Here is a 24840-nt window from a genome sequence, read left to right on the forward strand (position 1 = left end):
CTTAGAAAAAAGAAAATTGTGTTTTTACATAAGCAGAAATAAAAAATTTGGAGCGATCACACCCGACCGTACTTGTGAAAAACAAAAATAGCCAAACGCAATGAGGACTCATGTTTGCCTGGTATCGTGACGTCACTGACGCACACGCCGTGTTGTGGTGCAGGAAGTGACCTCCGAACCATCCCTTGACAGCGGACTTTTTGCAAGTTAGCGCTGAGTACTTGCAAAAGGCGTTTTACAGGATTGTAGACAGATCTCACTTACCACCGACAATGGCTGATAAAACAAGGTAGGAACAAGATGTTTCCATTTCATTTAGCCTAGCTTTAGCATTGAGAGCTTGCGGCGTTAAATCTTTACGATTCATCACCTGTTTTGATATGACACGTTTAACTTGAGTGACAAAATTCTGCAGCATTATACAGCAAACGTTTGCCAATTTTAAGTGTTAAACATGTATATTTAGCTAAGTTCTATCAGCCCTTGCAGCATTCATGCATTTCTGCTGATAGCTAGATAACTTACTTTGCTTTATTTGTGATCAAGTACGGGTTCTAATACGTTTAATACTATTTTTAAAGCTTTGTGGACTCCACCGTTCATCTAGATGTTAAGGTAAGCATTTTCTTAATCGCATTTCTGATTAATAGTATAACTTTACATGCATAGTGTAACTTTAACCACCGAAAATAACACGTGTTAACAATGTTTATATCACAGTGTAATAAATATCTAATAAGACCTTTGAACTTTCCTCATTATGTGGGGGCGCAACATGCATCCATCCATTTTCTGAACCGCTTTGTCCCCCACGGGGGTCGCAGGCGTGCTGGAGCCTATCCCAGCCGTCATCGAGCAATAGGCGGGGGACACCCTGAACCGGTTTCCAGCCAATCGCAGGGCACACAGAGACGAGCAACCATCTGCACTCGCACTCATACCTAGGGACAATTTAGAGTCTTCAATCGGCCTACCAAGCATGTTTTTGGGATGTGGGAGGAAACCGGAGCGCCCGGAGAAAACCCACGCGGACACGGGGAGAACATGCAAACTCCACACAGGGAGGGCCGGAGGTGGAATCGAACCCGCACCCTCCTAACTGCGAGGCGGACATGCTACCCAGTGCATCACCGAACCGCCTGGGGGTTGCAACAGTAGTCCTATAATAAGCTATCCCCGCTTGTGACATCAATGTCCTTGTAATCTTTTCGTAGGATTATTATGGGAAAAAGTTACAAAAAACATCAGATCTGAAGAGTAATGCCTGTGTAGCTCCAGCCCAGCCCTACCCAAAATTCATCCTTCATGCTCTGAAGAAAGTCCATTTTGATGTGACTGACAGGTTTGTTTGTTTGTTTGTTCATTTATTAATTCATTCATTCATTCATTCATTCATTCATTCATGAAACCTTCTTTTCAAAGTGTAATTGAGATAACGGGGTTCTCTTTCCCTCAGATACTATGGTTGTGGCCTGGTGGTGCCAGAGTGTCTGGAGGACTGCCGGATTCTGGACCTGGGCTGCGGGAGTGGCAGAGACTGCTACATGCTGAGTCAACTGGTGGGAGCGGCAGGCCATGTCACCGGCATCGACATGACTGAGGATCAGGTACTTGGAGAATCAGTGGTGGGATGTTGCAATTCTAGAAACTAAAAATACTATACTAAAATGAAATATATAACAGAATGGAACTGTGCCACGTTCATCAGATTCTGACCAAATGATAAGCATGAGCAAAGAATATTGTGTTGTCATTGTATGTCATTGCAGCTCAAAAATGTATTGTTTTGAAATGTTGAGGTCATAACCTTTCCCCATTGAATACAATGTATTTTATTTTAAAACAACATATAAAACATTTGATATATTGTTTTTTTTCTAAATACAGTCAAAATGCAGTATATGTACGTACGTGTTTCTCAGAAAATGAATAGCTATGTCTATGCTCTTTAGTACTTTGAGGGAGTGTCAGAGAGACAACAATCAGATGTTAGTCATGCTTGTGATCCATGTTATCTGCTTGCTTAGCAAGTCAATAGAATTTGTTTTCCAATTGCAGACACTGGACACGCTAATTCTGGTGGTTTCAAATGTTCATAAGACAACATTATGGATATTAATATATAACATTTCCCTGAATTACTATCCTTTGAGCCTCTTTTTTTTTCAATCATTTTCATACACGTTTTGTGAAACAAAATTAGAATTTGATTTGCAAATGTAAGTCGGCAAAGAAGGCCCCACCAGTAGCTTATTTATCATATATTTGGACACTAAAACACAATTAAAATGTCATATGTTATCTAGCTTGAAGTGGCCAGGAAACATGTGGACTTTCACATGAAGGAGTTTGGCTACAAGAAGCCCAATGTTACCTTCGTCAAGGGCTACATCGAGGCCTTAACAGAGGCGGGTCTGGAAAAGAACTCTTTTGACATCATCATGTAAGTTGTACTCCTTGCACTCCAGCTCTCACATTGTAAAGCTTTGTGGATTTTTTTTCCCCAATTCACTTTTTTATCACTTAGCTCCAACTGTGTGGTGAATCTTTCTCCAGACAAGAAGAGAGTCCTAAATGAAGCCTACAGTGTGCTTAAGGTACACTTTTAATCACTGTTGAAGTGGAACAACAATATCTATTGGGGAATTCGATTTCCCAAACTTCCCATGGCAAGATTAGCTGGCACACCTCAGAAATATGAAAAGTTCAATACCATACTTATTTTCTATTCTAACTGACCAAAGTTTATTTAATCCAATACTTCCTCAGCACATAGGATTCAAGCACACTCTGTCAACCCCAGCATTTACTTAAAATATTTGTTTGTACACATGTTTGTGGACAAGCCTCAGTAAGATATTGTACCCTGGCCACCCCACTGAATAACCTCTGGTTATGCCCTGATGTTCTTTTCAAATACAGTGGACCTCCACCATTTGCAAGAGATAAGGCTGGCCCATGAATAGTAAAAAATCTGCCTATAATTGAAATGCATTGGGAGAGGAAAAAAACATTTTCAAAAAGGCTCCTCTACGGCCAATAAGGTGTTTCCTCGAAAACCGTTGCTGGGGAGAAAATGGGATGGGTTAAAACTAACATGAAAAACCTAGAAAACAAATATTGATTTTATTTTTAAATAAAAGCAAATCAGCAAGTCCTCGGGTGCCGAACCGCAAGTATCCACTGAATATTTAAGTTGGCAATTCGAAAAATCCCTGGAATTTCAGAGCCTCGTTTAAAGCAGTAGACACTATTTGTGTTAACCTTGTACTGTACTTGCTCGACTGATGATTAGGATGGTGGTGAGCTTTACTTCAGTGACATCTACTGCAATGGAAGACTACCTGAGGAAATAAAAAACCACAAAATCCTGTGGGGTGAGTCATTTTGATGTTCTACTGATAGACATAAGCTGAAATATGTAAAATCTCATGACAGGTGAGTGTATAGGTGGCGCACTGTGGTACAAAGATCTGCTCCAGTTAGCCGAGGAAGTAGGATTCAGTCCACCGAGGCTTGTTACTGCCAGCATCGTCACTGTTGACAACAAAGAACTGCAAGCCATTCTGGGTTTGATGCTCGTTTCTGCCTTTAATTGTTTGTATGTTGTGTCATTGTATCCTGTCAAGGGCAGGCAGACTCTGATACCATTTTTTCTACCATATAAACATGCTAACACATTTCTCTTCACCCGTTTTGCATTACAGGGGACTTCAAATTTGTCTCTGCCACGTATCGTCTTTTTAAGGTCCCGAAAGGCAGCCGAAAGCCATGTAAAGTCATTTATAATGGGAATATTACAGGAGCGGAAGACTCCCTCCACTTTGATTGTCAGTACACCTTCAGGGTATGTAGCTCCTCAGCATCAGTTCTTGCTGATTTTGAATTGAAGTTCCACAAATATTTCCATCTGACAGACTAATCAAGTGGCAGAGGTTGATGGCGAAGTAGCAGCCGTCCTGAACCATTCCCGATTTGCACAGGAGTTCACTTTCCAGCCACCAGGTGGCTCCTGTGAACCCTGTGGCATCAAACCAAAGGTCAGTAAAACTTTAAACACAGGTGACAAACTTAAGGCCCGGGGACCAGATGTGGCCCGCCTCATCATTTCTGTGGCCCGCTAAAGCCAACCGTGTGCATGTTTTTCTTTTAACATCCCTTTGAAAAAGAAATGGAATAGTCAAACAAGCTATTTTACTTACACTATTGCTTTCTAAACTAGTTATCCAGAAATGTGTTGTGTATATTTAATACTTACTACAATTACTCAGAGCACCAGACGTCACCATGTTTGTGGTATCAATTTGAAATTTTTAGACACACCAGGAAACCGCACATAGTCATACTCAATAAAACATTCTGAAACACATTTAGAAGCACAAGGTCAAGCAGCTGTCGCACAGTCATAACTAGACTGCAAGAATCATGCTGGGAACCTTGAACAGGAAAGAATGCTCTTCTCTCGCTCATGGAATGCTTTCATATCAACTCTCATGGTTATTCTGTTAATATGCATACATCCACAAACTTCACTTGATGTTTTCATCTCAAGAGTTATCTTTAAATCACATTCAAAGTTATTTTTCAGCTTCTTGATTGGCAATATGTGATGGCATTTCGTTGATAGTACTTCCAAGTATGGTTGAAAGCGGTGTGTTTTAGGCCTGGGCCTTCAGTCGAGTTTTTATTCAACCACTGTCGTGTTACAGTTTGACAAAATATAGTAAAAGGCCCACGAATAGTGAACATTCGCATATAATTGACAGAGATTGAAAGACATAGGGAAAAAAATATATAGCATATGTATTTTTATCCCCGCACCCCCCAAATTCTTCAAAATCTCTGATAGATATTCAATATCCATTTTCATTCATCAATATGGGAGCTCCGGGGGTGCACTTTAAATTGCAAATGTTCGGGCCAGCAGAGACTGCAGGCACTTACTGCACACTGCTTCCCCAATAAGAGTTTTTGAGACTAGTGGTGAGAAAAATGAACCTTCAAATTTGCCTCATGAACCAGTTGCATTGTTTTGACTCCTCTACAGTAGATCGCACTCCCTATTCAACATTGGACTGAAAGGACACCGTATGAGGCTTGCCATTTCTTAAAACCCCTTTACTTAAACCAACAGTGCCATCTAGAGGATAAAACAACAACAGCTGGTTCAGGAAGCCAATTTGAAACTTCATTTCCCCATCACGAAACAATACTTAAGGGGTGAACCTTTAGATGGTTCCTTTGATGTGAAATCAATGTTGCATAATTTACTGTAATTAGTTACTTTTGTGTTATTCAAGGACCCTTGTCTGATTGAAGAGAACAAAAAACTCACAACTCCACTAAACTGACACTAAAAGCCTTTGCTCATTCATAGAATGTTTTTATTATGAACTGTACAATAGAATGTCTCCAATATATATATATATATATATATATATATATATATATATATATATATATATATATATATATATATATATATATATATATATATATATATATATATATACACATATTTTTACCACTTTCATTCTTAAACGAAACTTTGGAATCGTAGAATGCAAAAGTGTAATTTTTATTTGGTCTCCCTTACCCATCAATCAGACACTCTCTGAGGATCCTTTCGAGCTAGTTGTGCAGTTGAAGAAACAGAGTCCAGGTTCAACCACAGGAGGTGGTTGCTGCAGTACAAAGTCTGCAACCTGCTGCAAGTGATTTTCTATTATTTAGATTCGGAAATCTGGATAGAATGATCCTGCATTAAAAATGATTACTTATTCACGCAACACATGCTGTATCACCATCTGCTAATTACAGTATGATCATTTGTCTAATATGGACGAATCCAGTAGAATTAGCCTTTTATAGATTTGATCTTTTGTGATTTGCACTAGACTAGAATGAAGAGTCTCGACGTCCAAATTGTTGGTACCTTTCCATCTAAAGAGAAAATACACACTCACAATGATCGCTGAATATGTCACAGGACAGACATTTTCCAGAGGTAAATGAACCAGCCAAAAAGCTTTTTAGGAATATGTTATCTTTCTACAGTTGTGACAAAACTGGAACTTTTAGGCCTGTGATTTCAGCTCTGCGTTTACATATGCAAAAAGGAGTGTACCAAGAAAATAACTGCTGTAGCTAGCAACAGTAGCTTTTGTAATCGCTACTGTTGTACATATTTTAAATTGTGTAAAGTACATTTCAAGGCCTTACTTGTTCTGTAACTAACAGAATCAAATATATATGTGATACAATTGAAAGTGCTGCTTTGTAAAAACAAACAAAAAACATTCGTTTTGGGTTTTCTATCTCCAAGAGAGATTTGCTTATGTGCCGTAAAAGAAACTACAGTTGTTAAGTTGCCTTCCAGAGTGGCTACTGTCAGTAACAAAAAAAAAGTAGCTCCCAGTGACTGCTGAGCCAGCTCCACAACGTTTTAACAAAGGAATTTAATATTAAAGCTGTTTCCACCCAGTGAGAGGCCTCTGCAAGTCATTATCAAAGTCTTGTTCTGGAGCTTCCACATTGTGGTCTTGATGGCATATAAAGGGAGCAATAAAGTGTGATGAATATCTGGTGTTCCCATTTTTCTGTATCGTCTTGTTAGCACGCATGCTCAAGTGGATTCAGGTCAAGTGATAAGCGGTTTAGAAAATGGATGGATGATTGATTGACTTGGCCATTGCATAACATCACTCTTCATTTTGACTGCTTTCACGGGATACTTCAGCTCATTTTTCATCTACATTGTTAAGCGCTGTCGAGTGAATTCTGAAGCATTTGGCGGAATTTGAGCAGATATTCCTGAAACATTCAAGAATTAATCCTACTGGTTTTGTCAGAGAATACATCATTAAATACATGGAAGCCATACATGGATTTTTTCAATTTATTTGGGCATTGCAGTGATTTTTCTTATAGCTGAACAATATATTTCTCTTTCAACGTCTTTATTATTTTGATTCCTATCTGGACTCATGTAATTTCGTATAGTGAAGCACAGGGTGTGCTCTTGTCATGTGCATAAAGTGCTTTTAGAACCCTCCCTCCAACGGACATCTTAACTGAGCTCTTATTCCACATAACTTTCGCAACCGTGTTGTGGACTTCTTATGGACCATCAATAATGGCTGATAAAACTAGGTAACAGCACCCACAAACACGCAGAACTTGTCTCAATTTCCGAGAGCCGACGAGATCGGGTATTCTCAGAGTAGTACGGCCGTAATTTCTTTCAGCCTACGCTGTCAAAAATCGTGACAATAAGTTCAACGCAGCAAAGTTTGACCTGGAACTTTTGCTAACTTCTGTCGTATATACTCATTGCATTCATTGATCCAATTTTTTTTTTTTTTAAAGCTTTGTCGATACCACCGTTCATCTGGATGTTAAGGTAGGATAAAACACTTCAAATACTAATATCATTATTGTTTCAATTTATTATTATCATTGTTTTGGTAGTCACCTAACCCTTGACCAATTTACATGCGCTGGTGAGCTGTGAAAATGATTTTTTCTAAATTGTTTTTGATGTATCACTGATTCATGACTTATCAGCTATACAAAAAGAGTCGTGTGAGTGTGTTTGCAGTCTTTTTCTTTTCAACTACTCCTCTAACTCCAAAAGTCGAAAGCAAATGAAATCTAATGTGATTAACGTACTTGGGCATAAAGCTAATTCTGTTGTGATTTTGCTGGGTGATGCTCTATTTTAAAGTTATTGTTCTCATAGCTGCGTATTGATTTACCTCCCATGTAGGATTATTATGGAAAGACATTGCAGAAGACATCAGATGTACAGAGTAATGTCTGTGTGGCTCCAGTGGGGCCTGTCCCAAAACTCATCCTCCAGGCTATGAAGAAAGTCCATCCTGATGTGACTGACAGGTTTCTGCTGAATATGTTCATGCACTTTATTGGCAAAGCAGTTTGTAATATTGCGTGGGTTTCTCCCCGTCAGATACTACGGTTGTGGTCTGGCTGTGCCAGAGTGTTTGGAAGGATGCAGTATTCTGGACCTGGGTTGCGGAAGTGGTCGAGACTGCTACATATTAAGTCAACTGGTAGGAGAGGCAGGTCATGTCACTGGCATCGACATGACAGAGGATCAGGTAAACTCAAGCCAAATCCAGTCATTTATACTCAAAATGTCAGGGATGTTTGTCTGAAATTTCAATGAACCTAAAATGCACTGTAACCTTAAATTAATTTATCTCACAATGAAAAATTTCCTGCTGTTGTCACTTTGACATAATACGACCAAGCGCTTTAAAAAGTAATGTGTTTTATCACCAGAAAGAAACAGTAGCCATCACAAAGTATGCATCAGCTTCATGTTTTTGATTTTAACTCAATAATAATTGATGGGCTTTATCATATGGACATTTTGAATTGAATTGAAATCTCTTATGTCATCTAGCTTGAAGTGGCCAGGAAACATGTGGACTTTCACATGAAGGAGTTTGGCTACAAGAAGCCCAATGTGACGTTTGTCCGGGGCTTCATCGAGGCCTTATCAGAGGCAGGTCTGGAAAAGAACTCTTTTGATATCATCATGTAAGATGTGCTTCTTCTTGCCTCCTGCTCTCTTTCAGTTAGTTTCACACTTCAAATCTGAGTACTGTAGTTGTTTTGAAATGTTTTGAAATAGTCCCTTTTATTACTTAGCTCCAACTGTGTGGTGAATCTTTCTCCAGACAAGAAGCAAGTCCTGACTGAAGCTTACAACGTCCTCAAGGTACACTCATGGTCTGATCAAGTTTCATCAGTAGTTATAATTGTGTCCTGACCAACAAAAGACTTCATGTGCTTGCTCGACCGATGGTTAGGATGGTGGTGAGTTTTTCTTCAGTGACATGTACAGCAGTGGAAGACAAACTGAGGAAATTAAAAACAACAAAGTTCTTTGGGGTGTGTATTTGTACTCTACTTATATGCCGCGGACACATGCCCTAGTTTGATCATGCAATTTTCCACAACAGGTGAGGGATTCGGAGGTGCGCTATGGTACAAAGATCTGCTACAGTTGGCCGAAGAAGTAGGATTCAGACCGCCGAGGCTCGTCAAAGCCAATATTATCACTGTTAACAACAACGAAATGCAAGCCATTCTGGGTGTGACGCTTGTTTCTGTCTTTTTGCTCTTATGTATTGTTATTGTAACTTGTCTGTGTGGATTATACTAACTTCATTCTCTAACGTACCACCATTGGACATACTGATCATTTCTTTTCATTTGTTCTGCATTACAGGTGACTTCAAGTTTGTCTCTGCTACATATCGTCTGTTTAAGGTTCCAAAAGGCAACCTAAAGCCGTGTAAAGTCATTTATAATGGAAATATTACAGGGGCGGAAGACTCCCTTCACTTTGACTGTCAGTACACCTTCAAGGTATGCAGCTCCTCAGCATTAGCTCTTGCTGATTTTGAACTGAAGTTCCACAAATATTTCCATCTGACAGACAAATCAAGTGGCAGAGGTTGATGGCGAACTAGCTGCTATCCTGATGCAATCCAGATACGCACAGGCCTTCACTTTCCAGCCATCAGAAGACTCGTGTGAATCTTGCGTACTAAAACTGAAGGTCAGTGATACATTAAAATATAGTATGTTGAAATGTATTTGTGTTGTTACTCTGCAGCATCAATTCAAAATTGCCGACATGCCCACAGAGGCCCGCTGTCTTAACTTCACAGTGGAGGAAACATGCTGGACATTCTCACGCACGCACACACACTGCAAGCACACATATGCACTCATCCACGAGCGCAAGGTCAAGCAGCTGTCTCAGAGTCATAACCAAACTGCGGAGGCATGCTGGGAACCTTTAACAGGAAGGAATGCTCTCTTCTCTAGCTCATGGAATGCTTTCATATCAACTCTCATGGTTATTCTATGAATGCATACATTTCATGAGCAACACCAGATGATTCATCAACAAGCCAATCGCATCAGAAGCGCATTTTTTAAGATGCATAATGCAGATGTTGCCTTTTGATTCCTTCGATAGTACGTCTAAGATCAGAGTTCATAGTTGAACCTTTGGACTGGCACTGTAATCAACTGTGTTTGTTGGTTTTACAAATACTTTTGTTTGGCCCTTTTCAGACAATTTAGTAAACAATCAATGTTTGGAAGGGATTAAAACAAAAGTAAAACACTACACCACTTGTAAACTGGCACAGAGCCTCCGTTGATACCAGACACATTTTTTTACATGACTATAAAATAACAATAGAATGTTATTTCGAAATGTACTTTTGCACACTTGTTAGAATTGCCTTGGGGGAAATGTGACATAATCCAAAAGTGTGATGTCCCTGTTACTTGTTGCACTTCAGGCAATCTCTGGGGACCCTTTTGAGCTGGCCGCGCAGCTGCAGAAACAGAGTGCAGGCTTAGCCACAGGGGGGTGCTGCAGTACACAGTCTGCAACCTGCTTCGAGTGATTCTGGGAGTAGAACACTGCTGCAACGTTCAGAATCTCGGCAACATAATGTAATCACGTGGTAGTGGAACAGTAGTGTCGCAAATGCGCCTTGGTGTTTCTGGATGTGTGTTTACGCAGTCCATGTCCAATTTCAATAAAGTGCACCGTAGGGATAAAGGATTAAATACAATATGGTCAGACCTTAAGGCCTCTTGATACAACATGAGAAATCATGACTTGTTCAACAAATTCTAATGGGGTGCACATTATTTTAGACATTTTAAAGCAGTTGTTGAACATCTTTAATTCAACTCAATTTATCCTTAAATAGCACTTTCATAGCTGCTGCAGCTATAACAAAGTAGTCTACAGAAGATATGATATGAAACATTAACAACAATCCCAAATACCCCAAAATATATCACTAGTATACATATATTTGTTTGCTTCAAAGTCTCCTTTTACCAGTGGATTACAAATGTTGTTTGCTACGGACTAAGTTTGAAAGTTAACAATTAGCTGTAGCATTTATTGACGAGTAACAAGCATACCAACTCACACCTTTTTAAGAGAAACGATGTTTTACTGTTAAAAAAAAGTAACAGAAAAATTTACATCAGTATAAAATTTGCTTACTTGGGGTCATTAGTCATACTGTGCACTTTTTTTTTTGTTTTTTTGCCTTATTTCCAGTTCTCGTCGATCCAAATGTCCATCACATTAATCATTGTGTTTATAATATGACAATAAATGTTTGTGATCCTGCTTTGTAAACCTCAATGCCTCATATTTTCAGAGACACTTTCTATGGGCCATATAAATAACATTGTAATCGTATTCTATTCTATTAGTGTTGACAATTATAGAGGCAGTGTGTAAAAGGATGAGTGAAGATAAACACCCCACTGCTTAACCTAGTATTATGTGAATGCAATGTACACAATATTAATGAGCCTATGTCACCCAAGACAACTGTGTCTATACATGCATATATCCATAAGGGAAATTGAAATCATCTCAATTCAAACATGACATACTATTCCCATTATGTTATGAGTCTTTCTGCAGTGATTATGAGTCAGTATAGCTTTGTGCAATTGGTGAATCAGCATATTGCATTATGGGCTCGACATCACGCAGTTTTAAGGGAAAAAGAACGTATTTTTCATCTTAATAAATAAGAAAAAACAGTAAAGCAACTAGACACTGGTATAAATTGCTTAAAACATGAGAAGTACGTGTTTATACCTATCACGCGTTATTGAGCGTGAGAACTTATTGTGTTTGCTAAATGATGATTAAAAACAACGATTTGACAACATAGTGACGTCACCCAAATCTGTCCAATACGGAGACCTAGCCCACGTTGTCATAATTTCGACTAGATGTCGAATTCCAAAACTTGAATCTAGTCTGTAGAAAAAGTCACGAGTGGCTCTTGTCCATTTCTTAACATGAGGTGCACTTGTTTTGGAATTTGATTCGTCACTGTGACAGCGGCCGCCCCGCCCCTGTCCCGGATCCGTTTTCTGATTGGCCCCCGACGGCATCTGTCTGCGCGAAATCAATGCAGGCACGAGTTCGCCACTTACCCTGGTCTGGCGGAGGGACCACTGTCGTACACGTAGTGGGAAAGAAGAGGTCCTGATGCGCGAGTCACGGCAACCCTCTGCGGAGATGAAGGCGGACTCTGACTGGTTCTGATTTGACAAAGTCATTTTCATTCAGCAGGTTGCATGCCAACAGTGGTCATTATGGCAGAGCCGTTATCCCCTGCACCCACCGCTGCAAAAATGGCGTCAGCGAACCGGGTCCGCGCGTTGACATTAATTTTCTTGACTGTCACTGGTTGTTTTGTCACCTCGACAAGTGGCAAGGAAGGGTCCGAGGAGACCGTCATCAGTGGCCTGCGTCTGGAGGACACGGACGACATTTCCTTCATGGATAAAGGCTACTTGCGGGTGAGTGAGCGCTCTCGGATCAAATTAAGAGTGTACGGGCAGAACATCAACAACGAGACCTGGTCCAAGATTGCCTTCACGGAGCACGAGAGGAACCAGGCGGGGCTGAGCCTTGACAGCTCCTCGGGGGATAACCACAGCCAAGAGGACTTCTCTGGCTCGCATCCTTGTGGCATCAGGACTTCAGATATCATCATATTACCAAACATTGTTGTGAACCGAAAGACTTCAGGAATAGTTGAGATCGAGGTCAAACCTCTGCGGAAGACGGAGAGGAGCAAAGCCTATTACCTTTGCACCGCCACCTCCGCACCTGCCGCGGCTGGAATGCACGACCCGTGGACGGAGAACACCTGGATTTATCACGACGGCGAAGACACCAGGGTGATCGTAGTGGAGGAGAAAAAGTTTTTACTACCTTTCTGGCTCCAGGTCATCTTCATCTCAATGCTGCTGTGTCTGTCTGGTATGTTCAGCGGCTTGAACCTGGGCCTCATGGCTCTGGACCCCATGGAGCTCCAGATAGTTCAGAACTGTGGCACGGAAAGGGAGAAAAACTACGCCAAAAAGATCGAGCCTGTCAGGAGCCAAGGGAATTATTTGCTTTGCTCGCTTCTGCTCGGTAACGTGTTGGTGAACACCACGCTGACCATCCTGCTGGATGATATCGCTGGTTCAGGCTTGATAGCCGTGGTCATGTCCACCATTGGAATAGTCATCTTTGGGGAAATCGTGCCACAGGCCATATGCTCCCGACACGGGCTGGCCGTGGGTGCCAACACCATTTTCCTGACAAAGTTCTTTATGTTGCTCACCTTCCCTGCTTCCTACCCAGTGAGCAAACTGCTCGACTACCTGCTGGGCCAGGAGATCGGAACCGTGTACAACCGGGAGAAGCTTCTGGAAATGCTGCGTGTCACGGATCCTTACAATGACCTGGTCAAGGAGGAGCTCAACATCATCCAGGGTGCCCTGGAGTTGAGGACTAAGACGGTGGAAGTTGTGATGACGCCTCTTCGAGATTGCTTCATGATACCCTGGGACGCCACCCTCGACTTCAACACCATGTCCGAAATCATGAAGAGTGGATACACGCGCATTCCGGTCTTCGAGGGCGAGAGGTCCAACATAGTAGACCTTCTCTTTGTCAAGGACCTGGCCTTTGTTGACCCGGATGATTGCACACCACTCAAAACCATAACAAAGTTTTATAGCCACCCGTTGCACTTTGTCTTCAATGACACCAAGCTGGATGCAATGCTGGAAGAGTTTAAGAAAGGTGAGTTAGTTGGTTTGACACTTTCCTTGTATGACGGCTCGCATTATGTCAAGTTCTTTTTATTTTTTTTATTTTCTTCCACTCCCTTCAACCCTGAACTGATGCAAAAAGACAAGCACACTACATGTTCAACATAATCCCTCTTGACCCTCACATATTGACCTTTAGCCTCTCTTCCTCTCTCCAACGCGGCTGGAAGTGAAAGGTCAAGTGTGTGTAAATCTGAAAGTTGCGGGGATGAAGAAGAAAAGGCGCTTCCCCCCCCCCCCCCCCCTTTCTTATTTCGGCCTTACAAAGCATTGTTGTAGTGACGTCTTTGCACTTGACACAACCTCGGTGCTCACTTCCGGTCTCCTTATCGTCCTCCATCACTTCCACTCGGTGTTATGTTCTCAAAGTTTCTCTATGTGTCCTCTGTCCTTTTCATGTCAGTCTCATTCAGACATTTTAGCTATGCCCCCCTCCGTCCCTCTCCAATTTGTGAATGCATTAGGACACGTGGGAATGGTGGAAGTGCAAGACTTAAGGTTATCAGGTAGGGGCATCTTGTTTGAGAACCTGCTTAAATCCCTCTCGCTTACTCGCCTCTGAGTGATGGTGGTGATAACTTCTTTTGTCCAGCCCTGGAATGCAGTCATGTGGATAATGAATAACAGCCTCTAAAACCCTCAAGCCCCTCCTGCCCCCCCCCTCTCGTGTGTTGTGTGTATGCGCATGATGTTTGACAAAGATGTTTACCTCACGCAGTTTACCTGAAGTTTGGCACGTCACTCCCCCTCAGCCTCTAGCCATACTAATTGCAGCCAGGTTATGACTGAAGGTACTGTATATTTGACCGTAACAAGTTACACAAAAGATCAATTTGAATTATTTGTGATGTAGAATTGCACTGCATGATTGTTTTTAATGATTTTGTTACCTCATTTGGCTACTATATATTGTATCTATCTATCTATCTATCCATCATGTGTATGTGTTCCCTGGGCATTATTGTGGTTGTTACGTTCCAAAAAAGGCTATTTTTTTTTTTTTTCTTCCTCCTAAATTAAAATGTAAATTGAAGACTAAACACAAGCTGCGTGCCGTGAGAGGGTTAGGGGACGAGCACAAAAGAACATAGCTAATAACTTTCTTTTATTTTTTTATTCATCCATTCCCTTTTTGATAAATAAAAAATAAGTGCACTCCATTTGCCGTCGACTATTCCTATGCTGGAAAATAAATGAATGAATGAATCAAAGCATGATAAATTGACAACCCCACAGTGAGGCAGTGAAAAGGTGAACCGTGATATAGCAAGGGAACGCTGTATATATAAAAGAGTCCTCAGCATTTTGAAGTCCTTCCACACTTCCACGTTTGATTGAACACATTCTTATAGTATCCCTAAAAACACTTAAGGTGCATTCTGTGTTGATTCGAAAATTCACTTATCTTTAAGAGGATTAATTGGGGTGGAAAACAGAGCAAATCATTGAGCTCCATTACCAGAATTTAGGTGTAACTCTCCTTGCCAAATTAGCATTATGTAATACATTAGCAGGGGGGCGGGGGTGTTTTCATCATTTACTGTTTCTTTGCTGAGCGAAGCATGAAACGTACCGAAGCTTTTTGAGCTGATTTTCCAACAAAAACAAATCCAATATAGTTCTAATTTTGCCAGTAGTGAATTCCCATGTTCCTTTTTCTCATCATTATAGTCTGTTGTCTATGTTGGAGCGGGTATTGTTACACTTCACACGGTCCTTCTTGAATTCATTCACATCATTTATAATTTACTTGCGTGGATCTTTCATTTTACACCTGTATAGTTCAAAATGCGCCATTAATTCTGTAGTTCTGGTTCCGATACGCAGCTGGCACAGAACGTTATTACGACATGAGCAGCACCAGAAGGAATTTGCCTCCGGCCTCTCGCGGAGGTCATAAGCAACTGTTGAAGGGAGGCCGACAGGGTCAGTTTCTCGTCAGTCTGGTTCTGTTCAACTCACACGCTCAGTTCAAAGGGCCTTGTAATGTAAGTCATTGTTTATTTATTTGTAGACACTTGTCTAATATTGCTCACAAAAGTGACAAATGTGCAATGTTACAGGCTCCAACAGGAGCATTATAGAAAAACTAGAATTCGGGGAAAAAAAAAAAAAAAAAGCTTTCCAAGTCTCTGGACAGCGGAGGATTTGTTGGGGCATTAATGTGTGTAATATTTTGTAAAGTAATGAATTATGACTGCATTAGATGGTCTCACAAATCTCTTAAGTAGTTACAGTTTCACTGTAGCAGCACCATTATTACAAAATCAGGGATGGAGATAGCAACTTTTTTCCTCGACTGATACTGATTCTTTCTGGGTTGGCAATGCGGATGAAAAAAAACTTTTTGGTAGCAAGACAAATGCTGTTATTAAACTAAAACTATAAAATATCAATTTTTCTGGCCGGAACACACAAGAGTCATGTAAAGGCGATACAAATGCAGGAGTGAATTAATAAAAACTCAACAACCCTGAATAAAACTGTTTTATAATCAAGGAACTGGACAATTCTTTCCAGAACTGGTATTAAAGATTATTATGGAGTGGTCTAATGGGAAGATGTGAAAGTTTTTTTTTTTTTTTTAATTGTGTACAATGGACAATTAAAGGAACCACCAATTGAAGTAAATAAAGACATGCAAAAGGTCAGTTTACAATTAAAAAGTTGCGAGTGCTTGGCTCAGAAGTTTCATTTGGAGTTAACAAATTGAGACCGACACCCTTCTGGAAATTTCTGACCCTTTCACTAATTGCGCTTTCTCACTGTGACTGCCACAATGACTGGCATCCAGGGGTTGTTCACTCAGCTCAAAGTTTGCTCTTTAATGAGAGGCTCACTTTGGGACCAAACCAAGTAGCAGAGTAAGAAAGAGGAATTTGCCCCCCCCTCCATGACTTCCAGCATTTATGATATTCCTGGAAGTTCACTGGCATGCAGTGCGACCGACCTATAAGTGATGAAGGACTGTTTGAGGGCTTTATATCAGGTTATGTCCAGTTTCTTGGCTCCACTGCAGTGACCTCCTGTCCCCCTGGGTAAGGCAAGACACCTACCCTAGGTTCAATGTGGGAGGAAGATTTCATATCACATCAATTCATGGAATATAAAAGTCAAGCACGATTTCCAATAAAAGAAAAAATATCTCGTAGTTGTTACGATTAGAATAAAACCTAGCCGTTGAATGTTCTATTCAGTGATTAACGTTGGGGCAGCGATACCTGCTGCAATGTTTGGGAGGAAGTACCTTCAGTGAAAAAGCCTCCATGCGGCCCAGCAGGTCTTGATCCAGATCCCTGATTGCTGCAATATAGGCCAATCTATGCTTAGTTCAGATCCAAACAGCCTTCACTGACTCTTTGCTACTTATTTCCCCGTGTTGATCATGTTGAAATAGTACCAGTAATGTTGTGATTTGATTGCAATGTCATAATTCCTTTTTTTTTTTTTTTGTGTGGCGAGCATCTTACTGGAAAGTGAGTCAAAGTGTTTGCTCAGTACCCCATGGTGCAAGTGTTTGGATTGAATGACGTCATTATTGGTAAGACTACTTAATCCTCACTTATGAGGGACACCCCTGTAAAGTCCAGACAACTTGTTCAAGTAGAACGTAAAATGGAATAAAATCTGTTCCCGGACACCGATTGGCTCTGAGATAATGGCAAAGAGAAACTTAGCGGTGCCAAACAATGCACCACCCTAAAACCTTTTTTCATGGTATCGACATTTATTGAAATTAAAACTGTAAAATAGTTGAATGTAATAATGAATTAAAAAGTGTTATTGCCCTCACGTCCTAATGTGCTTATCCTCACGAGGGTCACGGTAGGGCTGGAGCCGATCCCAGCACTCTTAGTACACTCTGAACTGGTCGCCATCCAAAATTGCTTTTGAATATTTCAGTTTTCTCTGTGAAAAGTATTCACTGTAGTAGCTAAATATGGAAATTGGAGTACACCCCCTGCTTTTATTTTTAAATAGTATATATATATCACTGCCTTTGGCCGTGGACGCACTTATGTTATCCAAAATAAGCCCCCCCAAAAAGAAAAACAGCTACAGTTAAATCCCTGGATGCTCACAGAACTAAGGGCATGTGACACGTGTTGACGTCTTACATAATGGCACTTTGAATTCCCAGGTTTTGGGAAACTTTGTAGTTGCATTTTTCTTTCCGATTTGAATTGTACAACCACAGAAGTGCTCCAATGTCCCTCAGTTTTGTAAAAATAAATAAAAATCCTAAAGTCTCATGATCGTCACATATCAGGCTTAGTAGTAGAGCTATCTCAACTCAACCCATTTCACCCCAACCCGACTCAAACAAACACCGCTGCATACATGTACATTGTACATGGAGCGTAAATAAGTCAGACAACTTAAGTCATTTTTAAGATTCCATAATGTGTGTGTGCGCTTAAAAAATCAATCACAGGGGAATGAAAAAAAACACAAAATAGTAGCCTGCTAATTTTTCAGTTCCCCCCCCCAAAAAAAGATGGCTCTTTGACATTGGGCGATTTAGTGGCTAGTTTGACCTTTTGGGCTTCCTTGGCAAAGTTTGTTGTGTTAAAAGGCTGGCTTTTGAATTAGCCTACATTCTTCAGATTCTGCTTCAAAATGGAGTGGCCTTTTAAGACCCGATTAGTACAACAGGAGTGTGAATCAAGGCACAGAGCATTCCCAAAGCCAGTCTGGCATTATGACTACCCTTAACATCCATCAACCCTCTCCCACAACTCATCCCATGTTCCAAAAAAAAAAAAAAGCAGTTTGGATAGGTCGCGTGGACTTGTGCAAAACATTCTCTCAGCAATTTTCATCCGATAAATTTATGCAATGCTGAAATTGATATACTATATTACACAATATACTCGGCAAGTACCATTGGATTTATTTCTCTGGATAATGGATATGACAAAGGTGCTATAATCATAATCAGATGAAGAACTTAAAGTATTATGAACTAATTAATACGTTTGTGAAACTCAATAATGTAAACCTGACTTGGAGTTTAAATAAGAGAAGGTTGTAGGTTAATTTTGTCTACTGCCATTATTGTCCTTTTTTTTTAATTTTTATTAAATATCCTCTTTTGTTGAATTTTTTGATAACTCAGGTTTGATGTCACTCTTTGTGCATTGTTAACTCAACTATTGCAATATGATCCCATGTAGGAAACACAAGCGAGATCAGATCACTGAAGTTGATGCACTTGGTGAACGCGTCATTTTTAGGTTGCAGGATAATCATTCTTCCGTCTGACATTTCAGGCCAATCAGTTCCAAGGCACCACTCGAGGTTATTATCTTAACAAACAGCCATATTTTTTTTTTCTAAAGCCAACAAGGAGCAGAGTAGAAAACATTCCATTGAGAAGATTCTTGACTGACATTCTTTGCTGTTTTAAAAATATAGATACACAGTGTATATACAGTATATCACTGCTCTGGCAACCTCCATATTGGTCTGATCTGTAGAAACCTTGTTGTTGCTCTTGGAAAATTAAACAAGCTCCATATAGCTGGTAGCTTTGTCTCCTCAAAGCATATCAATTCATCCAGTGTTCTACATTAAACCAATTTGGGTGAGTCATTTTGTTATGCCCTAACAGACAAGTCGCTGGCCCTGGCCCAAAATACGATAATAATATTAACTAAATAATTTAGTATTTAGTGTCTTTACAGGGTATGTTTTAAGCCTTCAAGAAAAGATTACTTTTGTGTTCCTCTTTTTGCATTTTGACATTTTATAGGCGTCATATATTGTTCAAGTCAATCCTTATAGAAAAATTTAACCTGAATCACAAAGAAATGTGCACAGCGCGGACCCTGTTGATGTCGATCCCTGTGATCATTGTTTGAGTGGCCATGGTTGAAAAAGTAGGGACTCGGCTCGAGACCACTTTTTCATATCCATTACCAATACTGCATCCTCGTGGATCGGCCGATCTCGATCCTGTCCTGATCCAAATCTTTGTGTCGAACGAAAAGTTGCTAATAATGCGTGTAGGTCTGTCACCATCAAATAATTTACAATCAATTATTCCATCAATTAATCAAATGATCAGATATAGTTCATCACAGAAACTGCAGGAATGACCAAGTTGGCATGTAATTGCAGCTAAGTGGTTCGGATGATGGATGGATGGATGGATGGATGGATGGATGGATGGATGGATGGATGGATGGACGGATGGATGGACGGATGGATGGACGGATGGATGGATGGACGGATGGATGATCAAGTTAAGCCGTATATGTATTTATTGGAAGAAAAGACATGATTTGTTGTAGGTATTTTACAGTAGTTACGTTATATATTTGATACAGAATAATCTATTTGAAATGAATGTATTTACATAAATCTGATCAGCCAAGTCAAGTTCATGAAGTGTCGTGAAAAAAAACACCTGGAAGTGCACAGAGGCAACCGTCTTCTCCTGCCTGTCGGTTCATGCCTCCACGTCGTCCATTGATCCCTCATAATTGTAGACCATTAATTCTGACATATATGCATCCGATCAATCGTTGACACAATTCATATTGATCAGAATCACAACAATAGACGTTAATTTACTCAACTGCCACAGATTATTTGAATTAGGGCTGGGAAAAAGTTTGAGATCTCAAAAGTATAGCAACCTTGGTTTTAAGTCTACCAAAGCAAATCTTAGACATTTACGATATAAATAAGTGTGCAGATAATGTGTCGTTTCTTTGAATTTGATTAATTTGAATAGTTTGGGCTTCGGAGAGCGACGGGATGCAGAGTGGGCAACATTAATTACATGATATGATGTAATGCAGTCATAGTTTGAACAGCTTGAGGGTTCATTTAATGAAGTGTAGCACCACAGGTAGATGCATCCTGGGTAGTGGCTCTACTCAGGACCATTCCCGGTTCGTTGATGTCGAATCCACTGCAGTAACAGCCTCACTCAGCTCCTCATCATCATCTCTGATGAGGGAAGAAGAGAAAGGATGTAGCAATTAGACATACCAAATGCGAGTGTGCAAAACTAAGTCTTAAGATTTATACATTACTATCGAGGTAGACTTTTTAATTTCAGTACAGAGGCCCAAAATATAGAATACTCTGCAATGCTAACTACTTTAAAGTTCATTTTGTTTCCCCATGGTGATTTAAGAAGATAGTTCATTTATATCTAAAATCACACAAGCTTTTATTTTCTTTCTAGCAGATGTGGCAAATTTTTTGAAAATGCGCTTTAACACTTTTTGTGAAACAATCACCGTCGTAAAAGTTGGCTAGTGTACAAAAAATGAATATTAATTATTTTCCAAAATCCTGGACTTACTGGCAATGTTATGTTGCATATGTTCGCACTTATTTTGTCATCAGCTGAGTCATTCACAATCATTAACTGAGTGACGTGAGTTTGAAATGTCAGAATTCATTTGTGTGATTTTCTTCCATAGGTAGACCGTCGTTCATTTTTCATCTTATGTTGAGTCACTGAGTATTTTTTGAAGCTGGGCTAATTTAAAGTATTGACAACCATTGCTCATCGTGTAGTCTTGTGTTGTGGGGGGTGGGGTGGGGGGGGGGCAAGTCTCACATTAACAATGTAGACGTTTATTGATTGTTTTGGAGTTGCTTGGCTGCTTGTTGTACCGGATCCCTTGACCGCGTGCATTGCATCATGAAATCTGAAAAATACCAATAAATTGTGTCGCGCAGAGCTCAGTGTCAAAAAGTTGGATCACCGTCAGAAGTCATGGGTCTTACAGCAGAACATTCATCTAAAAGACAAAGCTAAAACAAAATGTTGATGAGTTCTAATGTGGCCAGACATGAGAACAGATCTCAATCTGCCGTGATCTCCTGATCTCCAAGGTTCTTGCACATGAACACGATCGACACCTCGGTTATCTTCTGTTCGTGGACAGAGCTTGGCAGTAGTTTCAGCCAAATGATTTGTCAAGTTGCACCTGTTTTGAGTCAACAGGTTTAGCCACAGCAACTTCATTCTGCATGCAACCGGAAGTGGTTGCGCTGGTTTATCGTGTATTTTCATTCTGCCGAGCACCACTACCAAAACCTTTTGTCAATTTATAAGTCAATTTAAAGTGATCCGAAAAGTCAGATTTAAAAATAGGTGCTTCTTTCATGCTGCTGCTGCTGCCACTACTTAATTTAGTTGCCATTTTGTTGCTGTTCGGTTGACCGCTGCTTCCGTTCGTATAATGCACAACACACGCAAAGCGCCCCTCACTGACCAGGAGGCCATTCAATTCAAAGAATTTGCTGATCTATCGCAATGCATTTGGATTGATATTTTTATCCACACCTATCTGTGTAGAACGATCAGATTTGGCTTTTTGTGTTTTTACAAGGCAAACAAAAAGCAATCACCATGTAAAAGCATTTGTGATTGCTACCATTTACCTCGATTTTTTTGTTGTTGCTGTATTTAACAGAAGCAGAGGAGGATTTTTCTGGGCCGTGACTGTATGAATGTTGATGCGATACCTTGACTAAGTTTGAAGTCGAACTTTGCCTTGAAAATAAGGCCTGTTCAGGGTGAGCCTTGAAGAGAGGCCGAAAGGCCTCCAGTCTATGCAGCTCACTCAGAGAGGCACAGTCGCCTGCTAGTTCAGCAAGTCCCATCCCCCTCCTTCCACATTCCCCCTCTCCCTCTTCACTCCATATTGTCCTCTTGCCTATTTCCCCCAGTGTTATAAATTACAAACGACACAAACCTCCAGGCCTAATGCTCTGCTATGGATGCTTTCCAAGCCGGACTTTTCCGAGAGCCAAGAGGCTGGCTTCATTGATAACACCGGGCACACTGTCCGTCTCTCCACTTGCTGGCACGAGAAAAGCTTTAGACGGGCTCTCCACAAGTCCAAAATACCTTCGTGGTGTCTACTGTTTTAAGTCTTCAACAAGTTACTATGATTGATTTCAGTAGCAGAATACAGTGATACCTTGACTTGTAATTTTTCATTGACCGAGATTTAAACGCTATTTACTCATACGGTAGAAGCTCGGATCTAATTCGTTCCAGAAGGAGCGTTGAGAAGCAAAACCGTTGAGTTCCGAAGCAATTTTTCCCATTAGAAATAACTGAGAACACAATAATTTGTTCTCAGCCAGAACATTTTTACCACTCTGTTGTCTTTTTTATACCACAATGAATGTGCAATATAAATTAAATAAGAAACACATAATTAAAACAGTAATTTTCCAATCTACGTATGTACCTTGACATTGATGAGGTGCTGAACCTATGAGCGTGGAGGAGGGCGGGGTCATTGTTTGGAAGGGGAATCCTCTTCCATAAAAAAAATTCAATTGGCTACATTTTGTCAGTGTTTTCCTTTCTTTGTTTTGTCCACTGGGACTTAACTCCTCGTAACCCCCTTAGCAACACTAGCATTTTTTATCCATTACTCAGAAACAAACTTATGGTCAATCTCTGCACTTTGAATTCCGATGCCAAGTCCATCACACGAACGCCTCTTTCATATTTGTCGATGAGGGCCTTTTTCAGCTCTATCGTTCTCGCCACTTTCCTCTTCTGCCTCTTTTTTGGGACCCATGTTTTTTCTCTAGTACAGTTCAGCCTTACAGTGGTCTGCAACCCGCTAAAAGAACAATGCCAGCCAACGTCAACTAGCACCAGGTGGAACGAACTCTATTTTGTTTACAATAACCTCACGAGTCGGGTCGCTTTCCGAAGCTTTATCTGAGAACCAGGACAAAGATTTTCCAATATTTTGCATTGAAAACCAAATATGTTCCGAGGCGGTGGACTATTTTTTCGAAATGCAATTAATTCGGGTTTGATTCAACTTTTTCCCGGGTACTCCAGTTTCCTCCCTCATGCTCAGGTCGATTGAGCACTCCAAATTGCCCTTAGGTGTGAGTCTGAGTGCGGATGGTTGTTTGTCTCTGTGTACCCTGTAATTGGCTGGGAATCAATTCAGGGTGGTCTACTGCCCATAATCAGTTGGAATAGGTTCTAGCACAACTGTGACCCCCGTGGGGGAAAGCGTTATGTAAAATGAATAGATGGATGAATATAGATGTGTTATGAGTGAATCTGTTGGTGTGTTGGATGCATCCCATTAAGGGGCATGGCCTTGTGAGTAGCGTCAGAGGCTAGAGTTACGTTGTTTGTGTGCGTGTGAACATCTGTACATGAGTTGTTCCCATTTTGTATTGACTGTCTATGGACTGGACTGTTGCTCTCCTTGCTCATGTGACAGCATTGGATTAAAATAGAAGCCAACATTCTAAGGTGTGCTTCAAACTGACCCCTCATAATTTCCGTGATATTGATCAACTTCATCTCATGCCCTGAAAAACTTGAATTGAATCATGCAAATTGCTAATTCTACATTGTATATACAGATATCAGGAAATTGAAGTCAGAGGGAATTCGGTTTATTCGGGGCTTCTTTGACACATTCTTCATTTGTCAGGGTTCTTTTTTTTTTTTTTTTATCAAACTGCATGTTTCTTGTTGCACAATTATTATCCAATGAACAGAAACATTCCAGCCAGGTATTATCTCTTTCCCTAACGTTTACCGATACAAAGGTATGTGACATATATTCTACTCTATTATTCAATAATAATGGTTATAGTAGGGAGACTGGGTAGGCTGTCTCCCAGCTGGCTTGTGAATGCCAAGGGTCACTCCCAGAGGAGGAGCTGGACAAAGTAGCTGGGGGAGAAGAAATGGCCTTTCCTTCTTAAGCTGCTGCCCCCGCCACCCAACCGTGGATGACAAGAAGCGCATAGATAAATAATGGCCGTAGTGTAGCAGTTTCTTTAATCTGACTGTCACACTATGGTGGTCCATTCCCACTCAATGCCCCAATATTAGTTGCCCTATGATTAACTTAGCAATCAGTATGCAGACCACTTTTGACTCCATGTCAGCCAAGACAGGTGTTGTATGCATTTTTCAAGGGAACCAATTCCCAGCTATAAGGTAAAAGTCTGCCATCTCTTCAGTAATTTAGGCTCCTTTATGGATGCTAGTAGACGTGCAATGATTCATCAATTAAATCAACTGAAAAATGCAAACATAAACAATGTACACTATTCATTCCAGTACAAAAATAGACAATATTTGACTAAAAATATGAGCCAAAA

General features: G+C 40.5%; 3 protein-coding genes across 4 annotated transcripts in view; all 3 read left to right on the plus strand.

The window, feature by feature from the left end:
* The first annotated feature begins 124 nt into the window (after positions 1-124).
* Positions 125-5751, plus strand: LOC147056683 (arsenite methyltransferase-like). The gene is made up of 11 exons (XM_085912613.1): positions 125-289; positions 582-615; positions 1215-1342; positions 1457-1607; positions 2307-2443; positions 2528-2597; positions 3296-3377; positions 3439-3570; positions 3708-3847; positions 3918-4040; positions 5608-5751. The coding sequence occupies exons 1-11, from the start codon at positions 273-275 to the stop codon at positions 5716-5718; spliced, it is 1125 nt and encodes a 374-aa protein (XP_085768739.1). The 5' UTR covers positions 125-272; the 3' UTR covers positions 5719-5751.
* A 1250-nt stretch (positions 5752-7001) lies between these two features.
* On the plus strand, positions 7002-11206 carry LOC147056684 (arsenite methyltransferase-like). 2 transcript variants are annotated; one of them, XM_085912615.1, is made up of 11 exons: positions 7002-7152; positions 7369-7402; positions 7769-7896; positions 7970-8120; positions 8429-8534; positions 8706-8746; positions 8838-8919; positions 8991-9122; positions 9260-9399; positions 9470-9592; positions 10350-11206. In XM_085912615.1, the coding sequence occupies exons 1-11, from the start codon at positions 7136-7138 to the stop codon at positions 10455-10457; spliced, it is 1062 nt and encodes a 353-aa protein (XP_085768741.1). In that variant the 5' UTR covers positions 7002-7135; the 3' UTR covers positions 10458-11206. The 2 variants fall into 2 exon arrangements, with proteins under 2 accessions (XP_085768741.1, XP_085768740.1); XM_085912614.1 differs by having other exon boundaries at positions 8429-8565; positions 8677-8746; positions 10350-11203.
* Positions 11207-12079: 873 nt separating this feature from the next.
* Positions 12080-24840, plus strand: part of cnnm2b (cyclin and CBS domain divalent metal cation transport mediator 2b) — a 28026-nt gene continuing 15265 nt past the window's right edge. Inside the window, exon 1 of the mRNA XM_085911975.1 lies at positions 12080-13678. Within this exon, the coding sequence (XP_085768101.1) occupies positions 12175-13678 (1504 nt within the window). The 5' untranslated portion in view covers positions 12080-12174. The remainder of the gene's footprint in view (positions 13679-24840) is intronic.

The sequence above is a fragment of the Syngnathus leptorhynchus genome, chromosome 5 (genome assembly GCF_054491065.1).
Source record: "Syngnathus leptorhynchus isolate UIUO chromosome 5, UIUO_Slep, whole genome shotgun sequence".
Taxonomy (NCBI): domain Eukaryota; kingdom Metazoa; phylum Chordata; class Actinopteri; order Syngnathiformes; family Syngnathidae; genus Syngnathus; species Syngnathus leptorhynchus.

Coding starts and splice junctions, on each gene's coding strand:
- LOC147056683 (XM_085912613.1), top strand. Junction 3,571..3,707: donor AGAACTGCAAGCCATTCTGG/GTTTGATGCTCG, acceptor TTTGCATTACAG/GGGACTTCAAATTTGTCTCT. Junction 4,041..5,607: donor CCTGTGGCATCAAACCAAAG/GTCAGTAAAACT, acceptor CCCATCAATCAG/ACACTCTCTGAGGATCCTTT.
- LOC147056684 (XM_085912614.1), top strand. Junction 8,566..8,676: donor AACTCTTTTGATATCATCAT/GTAAGATGTGCT, acceptor TTTATTACTTAG/CTCCAACTGTGTGGTGAATC. Junction 9,400..9,469: donor ACTGTCAGTACACCTTCAAG/GTATGCAGCTCC, acceptor TCCATCTGACAG/ACAAATCAAGTGGCAGAGGT.